Raw genomic sequence first — 17,034 nt, forward strand, 5'->3', positions numbered from 1 at the left:
GAAGGAGGGTTGTATGGCATTGAAGCTCGTTTGGAGGTTTGTTAACTTCTCTAGGATATGGGGCAGCATTTTCACGTTTGGATGAAAAGCATACCCAAATTCAACTGCCAGCTACTCATCCCCAGAAGATAGGACAGGCATATTATTAGTATATTTGGATAGAAAACACTCTGACGTGATACAGTGATACAGAGCCGTACAAAAACCTCCCTCAGTCAGACTGCACAGTGACTGTCCTGCTACAGCTGGGACCTACTGCAGGTGCTGAGGGGAGGAGATGATCCAGTACAATGACACAGTGTGTAGTAGAGCTGAACAACAATAGAGTCAAACTAGAGCTGTGTCTAGAAGACCTTACATCATAACTGATCACTAAATGTTCCACTTGATCATTAACTACATGTTGACTCTGTTGAGTAACTCAAGGAAAGCCATCAACCAATCTGAAAAGAAATCAAATTTCATTGGTCACATACACATGGTTAGCAGATTTTAATGCGAGTGAAGCGAAATGCTTGTGCTTCTAGTTCCGACCGTGTAGTAATATCTAACAAGTAAACTATACATTTCACAACAACTACCTTATACATACAAGTGTAAAGGAATGAATAAGAATATGTACATATAAATATATGGATGAGTGATTGCCGTGCGGCATAGGCAAGATGCAGTAGATGGTATAGAGTACAGTATGTACATATGAGAGGAGTAATGTAGGGTATGTAAGCATTATATAAAGTGGCTTTGTTTAAAGTGACTAGTGATACATTTATTTCATCCAATTTTTTATTATTAAAGTGGCTAGAGATTTGAGTGAATATGTTGGCATCAGCCACTCAATGTTAGTGATGAATGTTTAACAGTCTGATGGCCTTGAAATAGAAGCTGTTTTTCAGTCTCTCGGTCCCAGCTTTGATGCACCTGTACTGACCTCGCCTTCTGGATGATAGCGGGGTGAACAGGCAGTGGCTCGGGTGGTTGTTGTCCTTGATCTTTTCGGCCTTCCTGTGACATCAGGTGGTGTAGGTGTCCTGGAGGGCAGGTAGTTTGCCCCCGGTGATGCGTTGTGCAGACCTCACTACCCTCTGGAGAGCCTTACGGTTGTGGGCGGAGCAGTAGCCGTACCAGGCGATGATACGGCCCGACAGGATGCTCTCGATTGTGCATCTGTAAAAGTTTGTGAGTGTTTTCGGTGACAAGCCAAATTTCTTCAGCCTCCTGAGGTTGAAGAGGCGCTGTTGTGCCTTTTTCACCATGCTGTCTGTGTAGGTGGACCATTTCAGTTTTTCCGTGATGTGTATGTACGCTGAGGAACTTAAAACTTTCCACCTTCTCCACTACTGTCCCGTCAATGTGTATAGGGGGGTGCTCCCTCTGCTGTTTCCTGAAGTCCACGATCATCTCCTTTGTTTTGTTGACAATACAATAATCAAAATCCCTGAATATGACCTCTGTTTTGAATACACTCCTGGACAGTGAGAGTCAGGGTGCTGCTCCAGCTGAACAGGCCATCCTTTTCCAGAACTCCAGGATTGGCTTCCTGCTTCTTGGTGGTTCAGTCCACTTTCCAACTCATGATCCAGTCTGAGGGGAAGCCCTTGTTGGCCAGGCACATCAGTGTGGTCGTTGTCTTACTGGACAGCTCCTCACTAGAGGGGGGCAGGACAGTCAGGGTGGGGGAACTGTTACCAAGGAGAAACAACACATCAACTACATCAAAATAAAGCACTTTGGAAATGACTTCTAAAACTGTATATGAATATAACAGTTATATTGCTAAAAGATGTGAAGAAAACAGTAACTTAATATAAATCAGATTAAAGTAATAAAGTATACAAGCAGAAAAGATATAGGTATGACGTGTTTAACTTAAACATTACTTTGTCAAACAGACATTTTTTTAGGAACGTATCTGATCAGAATACTCAAATGTATAATATTTTTTGAATCCAAGAGGTTTGATACAAACATAACGGAGACCCTGTCACAAGTGTAGGTAGGAGTAGGCAGGAGGCAGTTGCAGGTTTAGAACTACTGAATTTATTAAAGCACCATATATAAAAACTGGACAAAACCAAAAGTGCAAAATAATAAAGTATTCAGGAAATAGTAGGAGAGATTCCTCTCAGGAAAACAATCAACATTTACAATGAGCGACAAAGACAAATGACAGAGGGAGTATATATACAGTGATAGAGTGAGGATTGGAACCAGGTGTGTGGAATGATGACGAGACAAGTCGGGGTTATTGAGTGAAGGGCGTTTGCAAGCAGCAGGTCGGCAACGCCGAATGCCTGAGCTGGACAGGAGGGGGAGCCAAAGCAAAGACTGGTGTGACAAACACTTTTTTGCTTACTAGATGATTCCATATGTGATATTTCATATTTTTGATGTCTTCACTATTAAAAAAGCTAAAAAGTAAAAAATAGTAAAAAATAAAGCAAAATTCTGGAATGAGTAGGTGTGTCCAAACTTCTGACTGGTACTGTATATATATATATATTGTGGAAGGACCACCAGAGGGCAGGCGGGGCTCACGGATGGTAGCCCAACAAGGCATGGGAGACAAGGTAACCAGAGGCAATTAAGCACAGCTGACACTACTAATGAGATATTCTTCTTCCCCTATAAGAGAGAGTATGGAACCAGCAGAAGGGGGAACTATCTCTGGAAGATGGCCACCGAGACAGAGGAGCTATCTAGGAAGAACCATTAAGACGGTGACAATGCCGTGACTTTTTGATTTAGTTTAAAGACAATCGTATTGTGTTCCTGTTTTGCTCTGGAGAAGAAGATATATGTTTTTTTCCAAGATTTTCATTGATTATGTTGGAGTGTTTGTGTTGACCAAATGCCCTCAATATAGAACTTTGTTCAATCAAGAAAACCTACTCCTGACTCGTTTGTTCCACCTTCCCGCTTTAGAGTGACGCCCAATTACTTGGTCCGCTCACATTGGTGGAGAATGTGGGCATTAGGTGGACGAGTGACACAAGGATAAGTGAGTAATTCAAGATTCTTCCAGTAGACCAGGAGGAACCATTCAAGAACGATGGATAACGCCCTACTACAACAATTGATCACAGCACAGCATACAACCATAGAACTCCTGCAACAACAGCTGAGCCGACGAGAAGAACCTAGAGTTAAGCCAAGAGCGGCTGCTCACGCCATCTTACCTCGTCTCTCCAAGGAGGATGATATTGAGGCCCTCCTCATGACCTTCGAAAGGACGGCCACCTTGGAAGAGTGGCCGCCCACAGAATGGGCGAGCGCATTAGCCCCTCTTTTGACCGGGGTGGCTCAGGAAGCCTATTTTGACCTGGATGCCCGCGAAGCTGCAGACTATGGGCGACTAAAAACCGAGATCCTATCCCGGTACCAGCTGACTGCCAGAGATAGGGCTGTAAAGTTCCATCAATGGACCTACACAGCTGACAAACCCGTCCGTGCCCAGATTTTTGCATTAATACGACTGACGAAACAGTGGCTAGAACCTGAAAAAGGAGTAGGACAGGTGATAGAGACTCTTGTAGTGGACAAGATATTGAGGGAATTACCCAGTGACTTAAAAAGGGTTGTGGGGCAAGCCAACCCGTTGTCAGCCGACGACATAGCACAGGCGGTGGAAACATATTGGTCTACAGGGGAGTTGTTAAAAAGTGACAAGGAGGAACGGAAGGATTCTTCCAATCCCGTACCACGACTCACCCCGGCGCGTCCGCCACCGAAACGTCCAAACTCCCTCCGGAGGTGGGAGAAGTCATCCCCCACACAGCAGGGTCGGTGTTATAAATGTCAGTCTCCTAACCATTATGCCCCACAATGTCCTAGCAAGGACGAGCCCATGGTCACAGAGTCATCACTGCCCACCCCCACACATCTCAGGTTTGAGGGGGCAGGATCAACACTGTTGGTTAGCAGAAATAGCTCCAGCCCCAGAGATTCCAGTTCGAGTCGAAGGACAAGATGTGGTAGCCATTCTCGACTCGGGAAGTATGGTTACGTTAGTAGAGGAGCGGCTGGTGACCTCCGCAACACTGCTACCAGACAAAGTAGCCGTATCCTGTATCCATGGAGACACCCACTATTACCCCACTGTGAATCTGCCGATTCTCACTCCAAAAGGAAGGTGTACAGTCAGGGCAGGGAAAGTGCCCCAGCTGAAGGTACCATTATTGATCGGGAGAGACTGTCCCCTATATAAGGAGCTTCGGCAGATGACGTTATGCATGGAAAGAAGGGGGACAGGAAAGAAGAGAAAATCCAAGCCCGAGGTAGTAGTCCTACAAGGAGACGTAGCTACGTCCTCGTCCTCTGCAGCAGAGGAAGAAATAGCAACCCAACGTTTACGACAGATATTCCAGGAAACCACCAATGAAGACACCTGTGAAGGGTTATACACTACACAGGAAGGAAGGAGCAACCAGACGCTAAGGGATATATTTGAAGCTCCATCCGAGGAGGGAACCTGGAAGGGGTTCTCATCAGTCACCCCTGAGGGGGATGGGGAACACCCTCCACATCCCTCTACCGAGGTTGATCTGCCCCAGGAATTAAAGGGACAGTTCGGCACCTCGCAGCATAGAGACCCAGACCTAAGGGAGGCCATGAGGAAGGTGAAGGTGATCGACGGGAGGAACGTCGACGGATCAGGTGAGCCCCCTCTTCCTTACTATGCAATCAGGCGGGGTCTCTTATACTGGGTCGTACGACGAAGGGGGGAAAACCAGGAATTACTAATGGTGCCTAGACCATACAGGGATACCGTTCTACAGTTAGCCCATTCCCACGTCCTAGGAGGACACCTGGCACGAGACAAGACTATTGACAGAATCATGCAGAGATTCTATTGGCCCCGGGTCACCCGGGATGTGGCCAGGTATTGTAGGACGTGTGATCAATGTCAACATACAGCTCCACGGCCACACCTGCGTAACCCTTTGATTCCTCTCCCCATCATAGAGACTCCCTTTGAACGCATAGCTATGGACCTCGTAGGACCCCTCCCAAAATCCGCCAGAGGACACGAGTACATCCTAGTGGTCATAGATTACGCTACCAAGTTCCCGGAGGCCATACCCCTGCGTAACATGTCGTCAAAGGGAATTTGCAAGGAATTATTCATGATGTTCTCTCGGGTGGGCCTCCCCAAGACGATCTTAACTGATCAGGGAACCCCATTCATGTCGCGGTTGATGAAGGACTTGTGTCGGTTGTATCAGGTTCAACAGATACGTACAAGCATATTCCACCCTCAAACAGACGGGTTGTGTGAACGCTTGAACAAAACGATTAAAAGCATGTTGAGAAGAGTGGTGTCCCGAGACGGGAAAAACTGGGACATGCTTCTCCCACACTTAATGTTTGCCCTGCGAGAAGTACCCCAAGCATCCACTGGATTCTCTCCGTTTGAATTGCTCTATGGCAGACCCTGTCGAGGGATCCTCGACTTAGCCAAGGAGACCTGGGAGACCCAACCATGCCCCTTTCGATCCACAATAGAACATATTACCCTGATGAGAGACCGCCTGTCAGCAGTGTGGCCCATAGTCAAGGAGCATATGGAGAAGGCACAAAGGACCCAAGGCCGGGCCTATGATAAGTCCGCGACCCCCCGTGAGTTCACCGTGGGAGAGAAAGTGATGGTGCTCGTGCCCACGGCCGAACATCGCTTGCTGGCACAGTGGAGGGGACCCTACGAGGTACTGAAAAGGGTCTCACCGGTCAATTACCTCATCAAGCAACCTGATAGAAGGAAGAAGGTCCAACTCTATCACATAAACCTGTTGAAGCCGTACCATGGAAGAGAGGAGGAGGTGGCTTTGATGGCCCTGGAGGGAAAAGGAAAAGAGGAGGCTCTACCACCGGTGCGCCGTGGTCAAACTCTCCTGCCGGAGCAGTCAAGACAGCTAGACAAGCTGATTATGAACTTCGGTCGAATATTCTCTCCATTCCCAGGACAAACAGATGTCCTGTTCCACCATATCCACACTGAACCCGGCAAGAAGGTGCATATCCGCCCTTACAGGATTCCTGAGGCTCGCCGAGTCATCGCTAAGAACGAGGTAAGGGAGATGTTGAGGATGGGTGTGATCGAGCCATCGACGAGTGAGTGGTCCAGTCCCATAGTCCTGGTCCCCAAATCCGATGGTAGTATGAGACTCTGCAACGATTTTAGGGCCGTGAATGCCATCTCTACATTCGATGCGTATCCCATGCCCCGCGTGGATGAACTCTTGGAGCGCTTAGGAAAGGCCAAGTTCATCACCACCCTGGATTTGACGAAGGGATATTGGCAAGTGCCGGTGGCTCCGGAGGATCGCCCAAAGACTGCCTTCGCCACACCAGAGGGGCTTTTCCAGTATGTGAGGATGCCCTTCGGACTGCATGGTGCCGCTGCAACTTTCCAACGCCTCATGGATGCCATTCTACGGCCCCATCAAGAGTATGCAGCGGCGTACATAGACGATGTGGTTATCCACAGCGAGGACTGGGATAGTCACCTCCTGCGATTACGGGCGCTGCTCGTGAGTTTGGAAGCCACAGGGTTGACGGCCAATCCAAATAAATGCTGCCTGGGTCTGTCCGAAGCGGAATACCTGGGGTACACCGGGAATGGGAAAATACGCCCACAGGCAGAGAAGACCAGGGCAATTCGGGACTGGCCGCGACCCCGGACCAAGCGGGACGTTCGGGCCTTCTTAGGGATAACGGGATATTATCGCCGTTTTATCCCGGGATATGCAACCATTGCCAATCCCCTCACAAACCTCATCAAGAAAAACTTGCCAAACCAGGTAGAGTGGAAAGACGAGACGGAAGAGGCCTTTCAATCGCTAAAAGATGGCCTGTGTTCTGATCCCGTCCTAGCGGTACAGCGGTACATTCGGTCCTCCACTTCACCCGCCTCCTCGAGTTTATTTTTTGTGAAGAAGGAGGGAGGTCTGCGCCCGTGTATTGACTATCAAGCCCTAAACCAGATCACTGTGAAGTACAGTTACCCGCTACCTCTTATAGCCACAGCGATTGAGTCAATGCACGGGGCACGCTTCTTCACCAAACTAGATCTCAGGATCGCTTACAACCTGGTGCGTATCCGGGAGGGAGAAGAGTGGAAGACGGCGTTCAGTACTACCTCAGGGCATTATGAGTACCTCGTCATGCCGTACGGGTTGATGAATGCTCCATCAGTCTTCCAAGCCTTTGTATACGAGATTTTCAGGGACCTGCACGGGCAGGGTGTAGTGGTGTATATTGATGACATTCTGATATACTCCGCTGCATGCGCCGAGCATATGTCCCTGGTGCGCAGGGTGCTTGGTCGACTGTTGGAGCATGACCTGTACGTCAAGGCTGAGAAATGCCTGTCCTTCCAGCAGTCCGTCTCCTTCCTAGGGTACCGCATTTCCACATCAGGGGTGGAGATGGAGAGTGTCTGCATTTCAGCCGTATGTAATTGGCCGACTCCAACCACGGTAAAGGAGGTGCAGCGGTTTCTAGGGTTTGCCAATTACTACCGGAGGTTTATCCGGGGTTTTGGTCAGGTAGCGGCTCCCATTACCTCACTGCTGAAGGGGGGCCCGGTACGTTTACAGTGGTCGGCTGAGGCGGACAGGGCTTTTGGTCACCTAAGGGCTCTCTTTACCTCGGCTCCCGTGCTGGCCCATCCGGATCCCTCTTTGGCATTCACAGTGGAGGTGGACGCGTCCGAGGCTGGGATAGGAGCCGTGCTCTCTCAGCGCTCGGGCACGCCACCGAAGCTCCGCCCCTGTGCCTTCTTCTCGAGGAAGCTCAGCCCGGCGGAGCGAAACTATGATGTGGGGGACCGGGAGTTGTTGGCTGTTGTCAAGGCGTTGAAGGCGTGGAGACATTGGCTTGAGGGGGCTAAACACCCTTTTCTCATCTGGACTGACCACCGCAACCTGGAGTACATCCGGGCAGCGAGGAGACTGAATCCTCGTCAGGCAAGGTGGGCCATGTTTTTTACCCGTTTTGTTTTCACCCTTTCCTACAGACCAGGTTCCCAGAATGTGAAGGCAGACGCACTGTCCCGGCTGTATGACACAGAGGAGCGGCCCATGGATCCTACCCCCATTCTCCCGGCCTCCTGCCTGGTGGCGCCGGTAGTATGGGAGCTGGACGCGGACATTGAGCAGGTGTTACGTGCAGAGCCCGCTCCCCTCCAGTGTCCCGCTGGGCGTCTGTACGTTCCATCTGCTGTCCGTGACCGGTTGATCTATTGGGTCCACACGTCACCCTCCTCTGGTCATCCAGGCATCGGTCGGACGGTGCTCTGTTTGAGTGGGAAGTACTGGTGGCCTACCTTGGCCAAGGACCGAGGGTTTATGTTTCCTCCTGCTCGGTGTGCGCCCAGTGTAAGGCTCCTAGGCACTTGCCCAGAGGTAAGCTACACCCCTTACCCATTCCACAACGGCCATGGTCGCACCTGTCGGTCGATTTCCTCACCGATCTTCCCCCCTCACAGGGGAACACCACGATCCTGGTCATTGTGGATTGTTTCTCTAAGTCCTGCCGTCTCCTCACTCCTCAGTCTGCCTACGGCCCTACAGACTGTGGAGGCCTTGTTTACGCACGTCTTCTGGCACTACGGGGTGCCTGAGGATATAGTGTCTGATCGGGGTCCCCAGCTCACGTCGAGGGTCTGGAGGGCGTTCATGGAATGTCTGGGGGTCTCGATCAGCCTTACCTCGGGTTTTCACCCCGAGAATAATGGGCAGGTGGAGAGAGTGAACCAGGATGTGGGTAGGTTCTTGCGGTCTTATTGGTAGGACCGGCCGGGGGAGTGGGCGGCGTTCGTGCCCTGGGCCGAGATGGCTCAGAACTTGTTCCGCCACTCCTCCACTAACCTCTCCCCCTTCCAGTGCGTACTGGGGTACCAGCCAGTTCACCTTGGCATCAGAGTCAGATCAAGGCTCCTGCGGTGGACGACTGGATCAGGCGTGCGGAGGAGACATGGGACGCCACCCATGTTCACCTTCAGCGGGCCGTGCTGCGCCAGAAAGCCAGCACAGACCGTCACCGCAGTGAGGCCCCGGTGTTCGCACCGGGGGACCGGGTCTGGCTCTCGACCCGAAACCTGCCCCTCCGCCTGCCCTGCCGGAATCTGGGGCCGCGGTTTGTGGGGCCATTTAAAGTCCTGAGGAGACTAAACGAGGTTAGTTACAGGTTACAGCTTCCCCCCGATTACCGTGTAAACCCCTCGTTCCATGTGTCTCTCCTCAGGCCGGTGGTGGCTGGCCCGCTCCAGGAGTCTGAGGTGCGGGAGGTTCCTCCGCCCCCTCTGGACATCGAGGGTCCCGGCATATTCCGTTCGCTCCATACTGGATTCGAGGCGTTGGGCGAGGGGCCTTCAGTACCTCGTGGAGTGGGAGGTGGTACGGTCCGGTGGAGAGATGCTGGGTTCCGGTGGAGGACGTGTTGGACCCTTCACTGCTGCAGGAGTTCCACAGTCGCCGTCCGGATCGCCCTGCACCTCGCCCACCGGGTCGTCCCCGAGGCCGGTGTCGGCGTGCTGCTGGAGCCGCGCGTCAAGAGGGGGTACTGTCATGACTCCCGCTGAAGTCGGTCCCTCTCCTGGTTCGGGCGGCGTTCGGCGGTCGAAGTAACCGGTCTTCTAGCCATCACCGCTCCACCTTTCATTTTCCATTTGTTTTCTCTTGTTTTCCTGCACACCTGGTTTACATCCCCTCATTACTCTACATGTATTTTATCCTCTGTTCCCCCATGTCTGTGTGTGGTATTGTTCGTTCGTTACGTGTGTGACGCTACAGGCTGGTTTTCCGCCGGGTATTGTTGTAACCCGTGGTTTTGTTATTTGTACCTATTTCTGTATTTGTGCGCTATCACTTTTTTCCATGGGCCAGAGTGTTGTGACGCAGTTGCGTACGGCTGTTTTCCTCTGACTGAATAAAGTGTGCCTGTTCACTCATCTCTGCTCTCCTGCACCTGACTTCATTCGACCAGTTGCGCACACTGTGACACATACCCACATACTGTGCCTTCTATGTCCTCTGTTTGCTGTGTTTTATCTCTACCATGTTGATTGAGTACTTTTGTGTTTCAGTTCCTTATATTTAAAAATGCATTATTTCGCTAATTATCCTTTCTTCTAATGCTGTCTTATCAATTTATGAAATACTATAAACAGAAAGTCTAATACTAATTATTTTCCAACATTCCCCCTATCTAGAATGGTATAGCGTAGCTGTAGTTTATTTCTTTAACAATTATTGTATTTTTTGCTTGTCTATATATATTTTTATTACAATCCCTAACATGGCTAGTATTGGGTGTTGCATTATTTGAGTCCTCTATGGGAACTGTGTAACATTTAGCATAGCCATGGACTAGTCTTTGTGTCTTGGACCAAAGACTAGTCCATGGCTATCAATATACAGTTTATCGACTACAAGAGCTACACGTTTCCCTTTAAATCTTTTGTCCTTGAAGACTGGGTACAGAACTTTGCGGCGTTTTGCAACTTCGTTCATGCCTATTTTCATGCCAGCAAGTATTTTATCCAGGCTTTTAACCATTATTTTATCTTTAAAGAAAACAAATTTGGCAACGGTTGGGGGCTCATATCTCTGTCCTCTCTGTCTGAAACCTTGTACATTTCAAGTTGGATTTTGTCGACAGCTTCGTGTGGGATCTGAAGCGCTGTAAGGAGGAACTCCCTCACTACACCCTCAGGAATTTCTCCTTCTTTCTCACAGACCCCTTCTTAACAGATTTTCTCTCATAGTTCTAGTCTGTATGTCAAGTAAGGCTTCTCTCATAAAGATGTTCTCCTTTTAAGTTCATTAACCTCTCTTGGGTAGGGGGCAGTATTTTCACGTCCGGATGAAAAGCGTGCCCAAAGAAAACTGCCTGTTACTCAGGCCCAGAAGCTAGGGTATGCATATAATTGGTCGATTTGGATAGAAAACACTCTAAAGTTACTAAAACTGTTAAAGTAATGTCTGTGACTATAACAAAACTGATATGGCAGGCGAAACCCCGAAAACAAACCATCCCCAAAAAATAATAATTCAGCCTACCACTATTTTCAATGGCTGTCACTTTTATTATAAGGCGAAGTCCTCCCAGGTTGTAGTTCTTAGGGCTAGATGTCAACAGTCTTTAGAAAGAGTTTCAGGCTGGTTTTTGGAAAAATGAGCCAGAAATTGTAGTATTTCTAGGTGGCTCCCATTTTGGCTGTAGTGTTTCCAAGCGCGTGAATGAGTGCACGTTCTTTGGTACTTTCCTCCGGTGTAGACAATAACGATTCTCCGTCTTAAATTGTATCGTTTATTTACGTATTAGGGTACCTAAGGTTTGATTATAAATGTTGTTTGACTTTATTAGTCAAGTTTATTAGTAACGTTTGGGATTAATTTTGTATGCATTTTGATGGAGGGAAACTGGGTGGATTATTGACTGAAGCGCGCCAGCTAAACTGAGTTTTTATGGATATAAAGAAGGACATTATCGAACAAAAGGACCATTTGTGATGTAACTGGGACCTTTTGGAGTGCCACCAGAAGAAGATCATCAAAGGTAAGGCATTTATTATATCGCTATTTCTGACTTTCATGTCGCACCTCCCTGGTTGAAATATGTGGTTTTATATGGTTTTGTATGCGGGGCACTGTTCTCAGATAATCGCATGGTGTGCTTTCGCCGTAAAGCCTTTTTGAAATCTGACACAGTGGCTGGATTAAGAAGAAATTAAGCTTTATTTTGATGTGTTACACTTGTGATTTTATGAAAGTTAAATATTTATAATTCTGTAGTTTGTATTTCGCGCTCTGCAATTTCACCGGATGTTGGCCAGGTGGGGCGCTACCGTCCCACCTGCCCATAAGAAATTAATGTCCATTTCAATCTTATTGACTGTCCCTTTTAGCTTGTTTGTTTCTTTCTCCATTGTCACAGCTTTTTCGTCCCTCATCTCAAGGCTCGCCTTCAACTCATTTGTATCATTAATGGGTAGTTCAATTATGCCCAGTTTTTCATTTATTGATTTTAACAGATCAGTTTCCACCCTTACCATACCCGGGGGTTAAAAGCTTAAATCGTCTGTATCCATCGAGGAGTGGCGTTTTCTTTTGGAGATTGGTTCTCCTTGTTTACTCTCCGTTATGTTTGGGTGCTGCTTGTTTTCCTAATATTTGTAGATACATTTCTCTAGCCTTATGATTTGTTTTGTGTTGTTATCCAGATTGTTATCCAGTTATCCAGATCCAGTGCTAATATTGAGTCTAACTTACAGATATTGAATATTACGTTTTTATCTTGAGGTAATTTGCACTGCTGTGTTCAGTCCGCCATCTTGCTGCTTAGCAGTCATGTCTTTAGTAATACCCATCTTAAGTAATACCCACGGGAGGTCCGTGGGGCGACGCACAATTGGCCTAGCGTCGTCCGGGTTAGGGAGGGTTTGGCTGGTAGGGATATCCTTGTCTCATCGCGCACCAGCGCAGTGGTGGTCGCCAGGTGCACAGTGTTTCCTCCGACACATTGATGCGGCTGGCTTCCGGGTTGGATGCGCGCTGTGTTAAGAAGCAGTGTGGCTTGGTTGGGTTGTGTTTCGGAGGACGCATGGCTTTCGACCTTCGTCTCTCCCGAGCCCGTACGGGAGTTGTAGCGTTGAGACAAGATAGTAACTACTAACAATTGGATACCACGAAATTGGGGAGAAAAGGGGGGGTAAAAAAAATATATATAATTTAAAGAAAAGAAAAAAAGAAAAAAAGAAAAAAAATACCCATCTTACATGTAATCTATTACATGCTGGTTTATTAATTGTAAGAAAGTCCCACTCGTTGAATCCACCAGAGAGGTTACAGTCAAACTAGTCAACCCACTCACATCTGGCCCAGTCCAGGCAGTGAAACTGAAACTAGATTGGTAGCAGTGGGAGTGAAACAGATTTGCATAGACAGGGCTCGGTGGTTCTGCTTGTCCCAGAATAGAGCAGCACTGTCACCAGATGTTTGCCCTGTCCCCAGGGGCTTGGAGATAGAGAAGACTATAACTATACTTTCTATCTTGAAGTAGTGGCACTTGCAATATTAGTCATTTTAATAATTTATTTAACTTCAAATCACAGACTATAACACATGTCCAAGACACCCGTAGACTGTGTGATAGTTCTTATTTTATTGCTGTAAAGTCTGTCAAGTTAAACATGTCTGACACAGACTCAGTATCCTGATGAGTAAAGACAGTCATCAACTACTACCATGGCAGAACCTCTTCTATTATATCATAGTATATTGAGATGGTATTAATTACTGGTCAATGATGATGTTAAGTGAGAATGAGGTTTAGGCCTGACAGTTTTCAAAGACACCATGAATCAGCCTTACTGATTACATTTATTTTTCCAGAATATTACAAATATATCTATGATCCAGTTAACTAATAGAAACAACACAATTATGGATTGCAAAAATACATCTTTATTTGAATCCATTATTACATAATTGAAGCATCAAAGCAAACATGATAGTGAATAAAACAGATCACATCAAATCTAAAACGAACAAAATCTCAGTCTACAGATTGGATTGACACATGAACTCAAGCCAAGCCCCCTGTTATTCAATACGAGAGCGATCACTAAATCAGAGAACGAAGCAAGTCAAAGCAGAGGAACCAGCAATCTCTCTCCACAGGGGTGTGTGACTGGTGGGTCCTACCCAGAACAGTCAGCCTTCCTCAGGGTCTTGGTGACTGGAGTCTGAGATTTCTGCTGGGCTTCACAGGTCACCTCTCCTGCCTTGGTCCACTCCTGGGCAGTGAGAGTCAGGGTGCTGCTCCAGCTGTACAGACCGCCCTTCTCCAGGACCCCGGGACTGGCCTCCTGCTTCTTGCTGGTCCCGTCCACTTTCCAGCTCATGGTCCAGTCTGAGGGGAAGCCCTTGTTGGCCAGACACGTCAGTGTGGCTGTTGTTGTACTGGACAGCTCCTCACTAGATGGGGGCAGGACGGTGAGGGTGGGAGCACTGTTACCTGGAACAAACAGAAGACATTAACTTATTAACTACATCAAGTACAACTACAGTAAGAGCTCATCTTCAGCAAAGTACACATCAAAATAAAGTGAATTGGAAATGCCCTCTAAATATGAATGTACAAGTTAGATTGTTTAGTAATATGATAAAGCAGATTTATGAACCGAACAAGTATTAAATAAGCAGAGTTACAAGTTATACGACGTCTGTTATACATGTCATACAGATATTATTTAGGAATGGATCTGATGAGAATGGCCTAGTCATATTCATAGTATTTGCAGAATTTGAGACAGAATTATTTTTAATCACATATCAACCATGTTAGTTCATTAAGTTGGTTACAAACATAACTGAGACCCTTTGTCTTCACACTAACAGTGAAGGCTACCATGAACTCAATGCAACAATAATGACTACTATATCCAATACTATTAAATAATTGTCATACCAGAACTAAGAGTTATATTCTGCATACAATCAGACATAAATAAACCTACAATATAACATTTTGATTCAATAAAATGTTAGTTGGAAAAAGGCCCAATCAAAAGCAATTAAAACATTTAGAAAATCTAAAATTGCAATATTTTCATAGAGACAGAGTGTAAGAATAATATACTTGGTGTAATCAGAAAGAAATATCAAGAGATCTTGTTACTTACTTCCAACATCTAGTCTGGTGCCGCTACCAAAAGTGTACCACAGTGATACAATCCCTATTACTGCTGGTACAAAAACCTCCTGACCATTGGACAAGCTGAATTTCTTTAGATTGTGGTTCAAATCATTGACTCTAACATGGTATGAATACTTGCCAAAGATGATTTTATCTTGTTCATTAGAAATAAAGTGTTTTTGTTTTGTTTTCCCAAAGAATTTGCTGAAACTACTGTTTATTGAACATTTCCTACAAGGTGCAGTATGTTTATTCATACACCTAATCTAGAATGTAGGCTAATCACTCTCATCGTTTAAAGGCAGGTCAAATTGAATTAGATGTAATAACATACTTATTAAAATTGTCCATATAATGTGAAGGTCTTGTATATTTTTCCCCAAAAACATGTAGAAAAGGTAAATTAAAAAATCCTCAATATTGAGGCTAAATTTATAGAAATATTGAAACACGACATCAAAAGGTGAACAAAACAGTTAATTTAGTTGTTTACTTACTTCCAACATCTAGCCTGGTGCCGCTACCAAAAGTCCACCACAGTGATACATTCCCTATTACTGCTGGTACAAAAACCTCTCTGTGTTGTGATGCTGCAGCTGTTACAGTGAAGATCACTCATACAGAATCATAATCAACATTAATACACTTGACCATCTTCCAGGTAGAACAAACACTTCATATAAGCTGTTTCTAGATAATACAAATGAATTGTATCTTAAATCCAGATATGAGTATTTTTTCCTTCCTCTGTGTATCAGGTGTTCTCCTAGTCTGTAGGTACAGTCCAGCATTAGATCAGTGTTGCTAGTATTCCTCCATATTGTCCATATGAAAGACAACAGCAGCAGCAGTAGTGATAGTGATCCATGTTGTATATTCCTTTATTAAACATGTTGATCTCAGATTTAACAGTGGTGGTAAAGTCACAGAGGACAGACAACACTACCAGAGGAATCCTACCAGCTTTAGTTTAGAGAAGTGTTCACTAACTGATTAGAGGAACTTACATCAGAGACCAAGCATGAGTGAACAGACAGTTCATTATATCTGATCATCATCAGAATAAAAATACAGTGGTGGTGTGCCTAAAAAACGTCATACATTAGTGATGTGATTAAAAAGTTGCTGTTTGATGTTATAAAAATTAGCACATGCAGGATAAAATACATTCTAAAGATGTGAGCCTTCCTGGAAACGGAAATACATTTGAAACATTAATTTACATAATGCATCTGCCCTGCTGCTCTGAGAGCATTTATATCCCTGTGGGTTGAACACTTCATGACTGAGAGCTGTCCTTCATGACAACAGAACCCACAACAACCATGACTTTTATCACCATCCTCATCTGGACACTGGCTGTCTGCTTTCAAGGTTAACATTTTCTGAATTTATTGTTGAAAATGTATTAAATCTATGCCACAGTAATGTATATCAATAATAATATTTATATTCAGAACTATTTCATTCATATAAATGTTTTTATTCAATTTTTCAGAATCCAGAGGACAGTACACTGTGACTCAGACTCCTGCAGTGAAAGCTGTTCTCCCAGGACAGACAGTCTCTCTGAACTGTAAAACCAGCAGTAACGTGTATAACAATAACTATCTAGCCTGGTATCAACAGAAATCTGGAGGAGCTCCTAAACTCCTTATTTACTATGCTACAACACTTCAGTCTGGTACTCCATCTAAATTCAGTGGCAGTGGATCTGGGAGTGACTTCACTCTGACCATCGGTGGAGTCTAGACTGAAGATGCAGGAGATTACTACTGTCAGAGTTACCACCATCTCAATGTGTTTACACAGTGATATAGAGCTGTACAAAAACCTCCCTCAGTCAGATTGCAGTGTCTGAGAGGGAAGAGACAGTGACATGGAACACTGGACACTAAATGAGGTCAACTGTTACATGTGACAATATGGTTAGAAAGCAATCATTCAGATCACATGACCATAATCATCATCATCATCATCATGGTTATGACTTATAGTATTTGTCATGGTCTTTAAGTGTATATATAAAAATCATTTGAAGTTTTGAAACACAATTCCTGTCCATATGCAAAGCAAGATCTACAGAAGTAAAACAAAAGGTGTTATGACCTTAACATTACTTCAAAGTTACAACCACTTCAGCCCCCAAAACAAGCCCTCATATGGACCTCAACCAAATGTCTGATTTAAATGGATGTGATCTTCTAACATTATATTAACTATTTACATGAGCAGATTACTGACCGCTAGATCTGTGAATGAGACTGTGAATGATGCTGGACTCAAACATGAGACACATGTACTGTACACTACATACACTATCTACATATT

At 45.8% G+C, this 17,034-nt stretch overlaps 1 gene segment (V, D, J or C); it reads right to left on the minus strand.

Moving 5' to 3' along the window:
- Nucleotides 1–13,449: 13,449 nt before the first annotated feature.
- Nucleotides 13,450–15,318, minus strand: LOC139566020 (Ig kappa-b4 chain C region-like; the record flags this gene model as incomplete). The annotated part of the segment is given in 2 exon segments: nt 13,450–14,022; nt 15,201–15,318. Coding segments are annotated over 2 exon segments (435 nt in total), but the record flags the coding sequence as incomplete, so codon positions are not given.
- Between the last annotated feature and the right edge of the window lie 1,716 nt (nt 15,319–17,034).

The sequence above is a fragment of the Salvelinus alpinus genome, chromosome 37, assembly GCF_045679555.1.
Source record: "Salvelinus alpinus chromosome 37, SLU_Salpinus.1, whole genome shotgun sequence".
Taxonomy (NCBI): domain Eukaryota; kingdom Metazoa; phylum Chordata; class Actinopteri; order Salmoniformes; family Salmonidae; genus Salvelinus; species Salvelinus alpinus.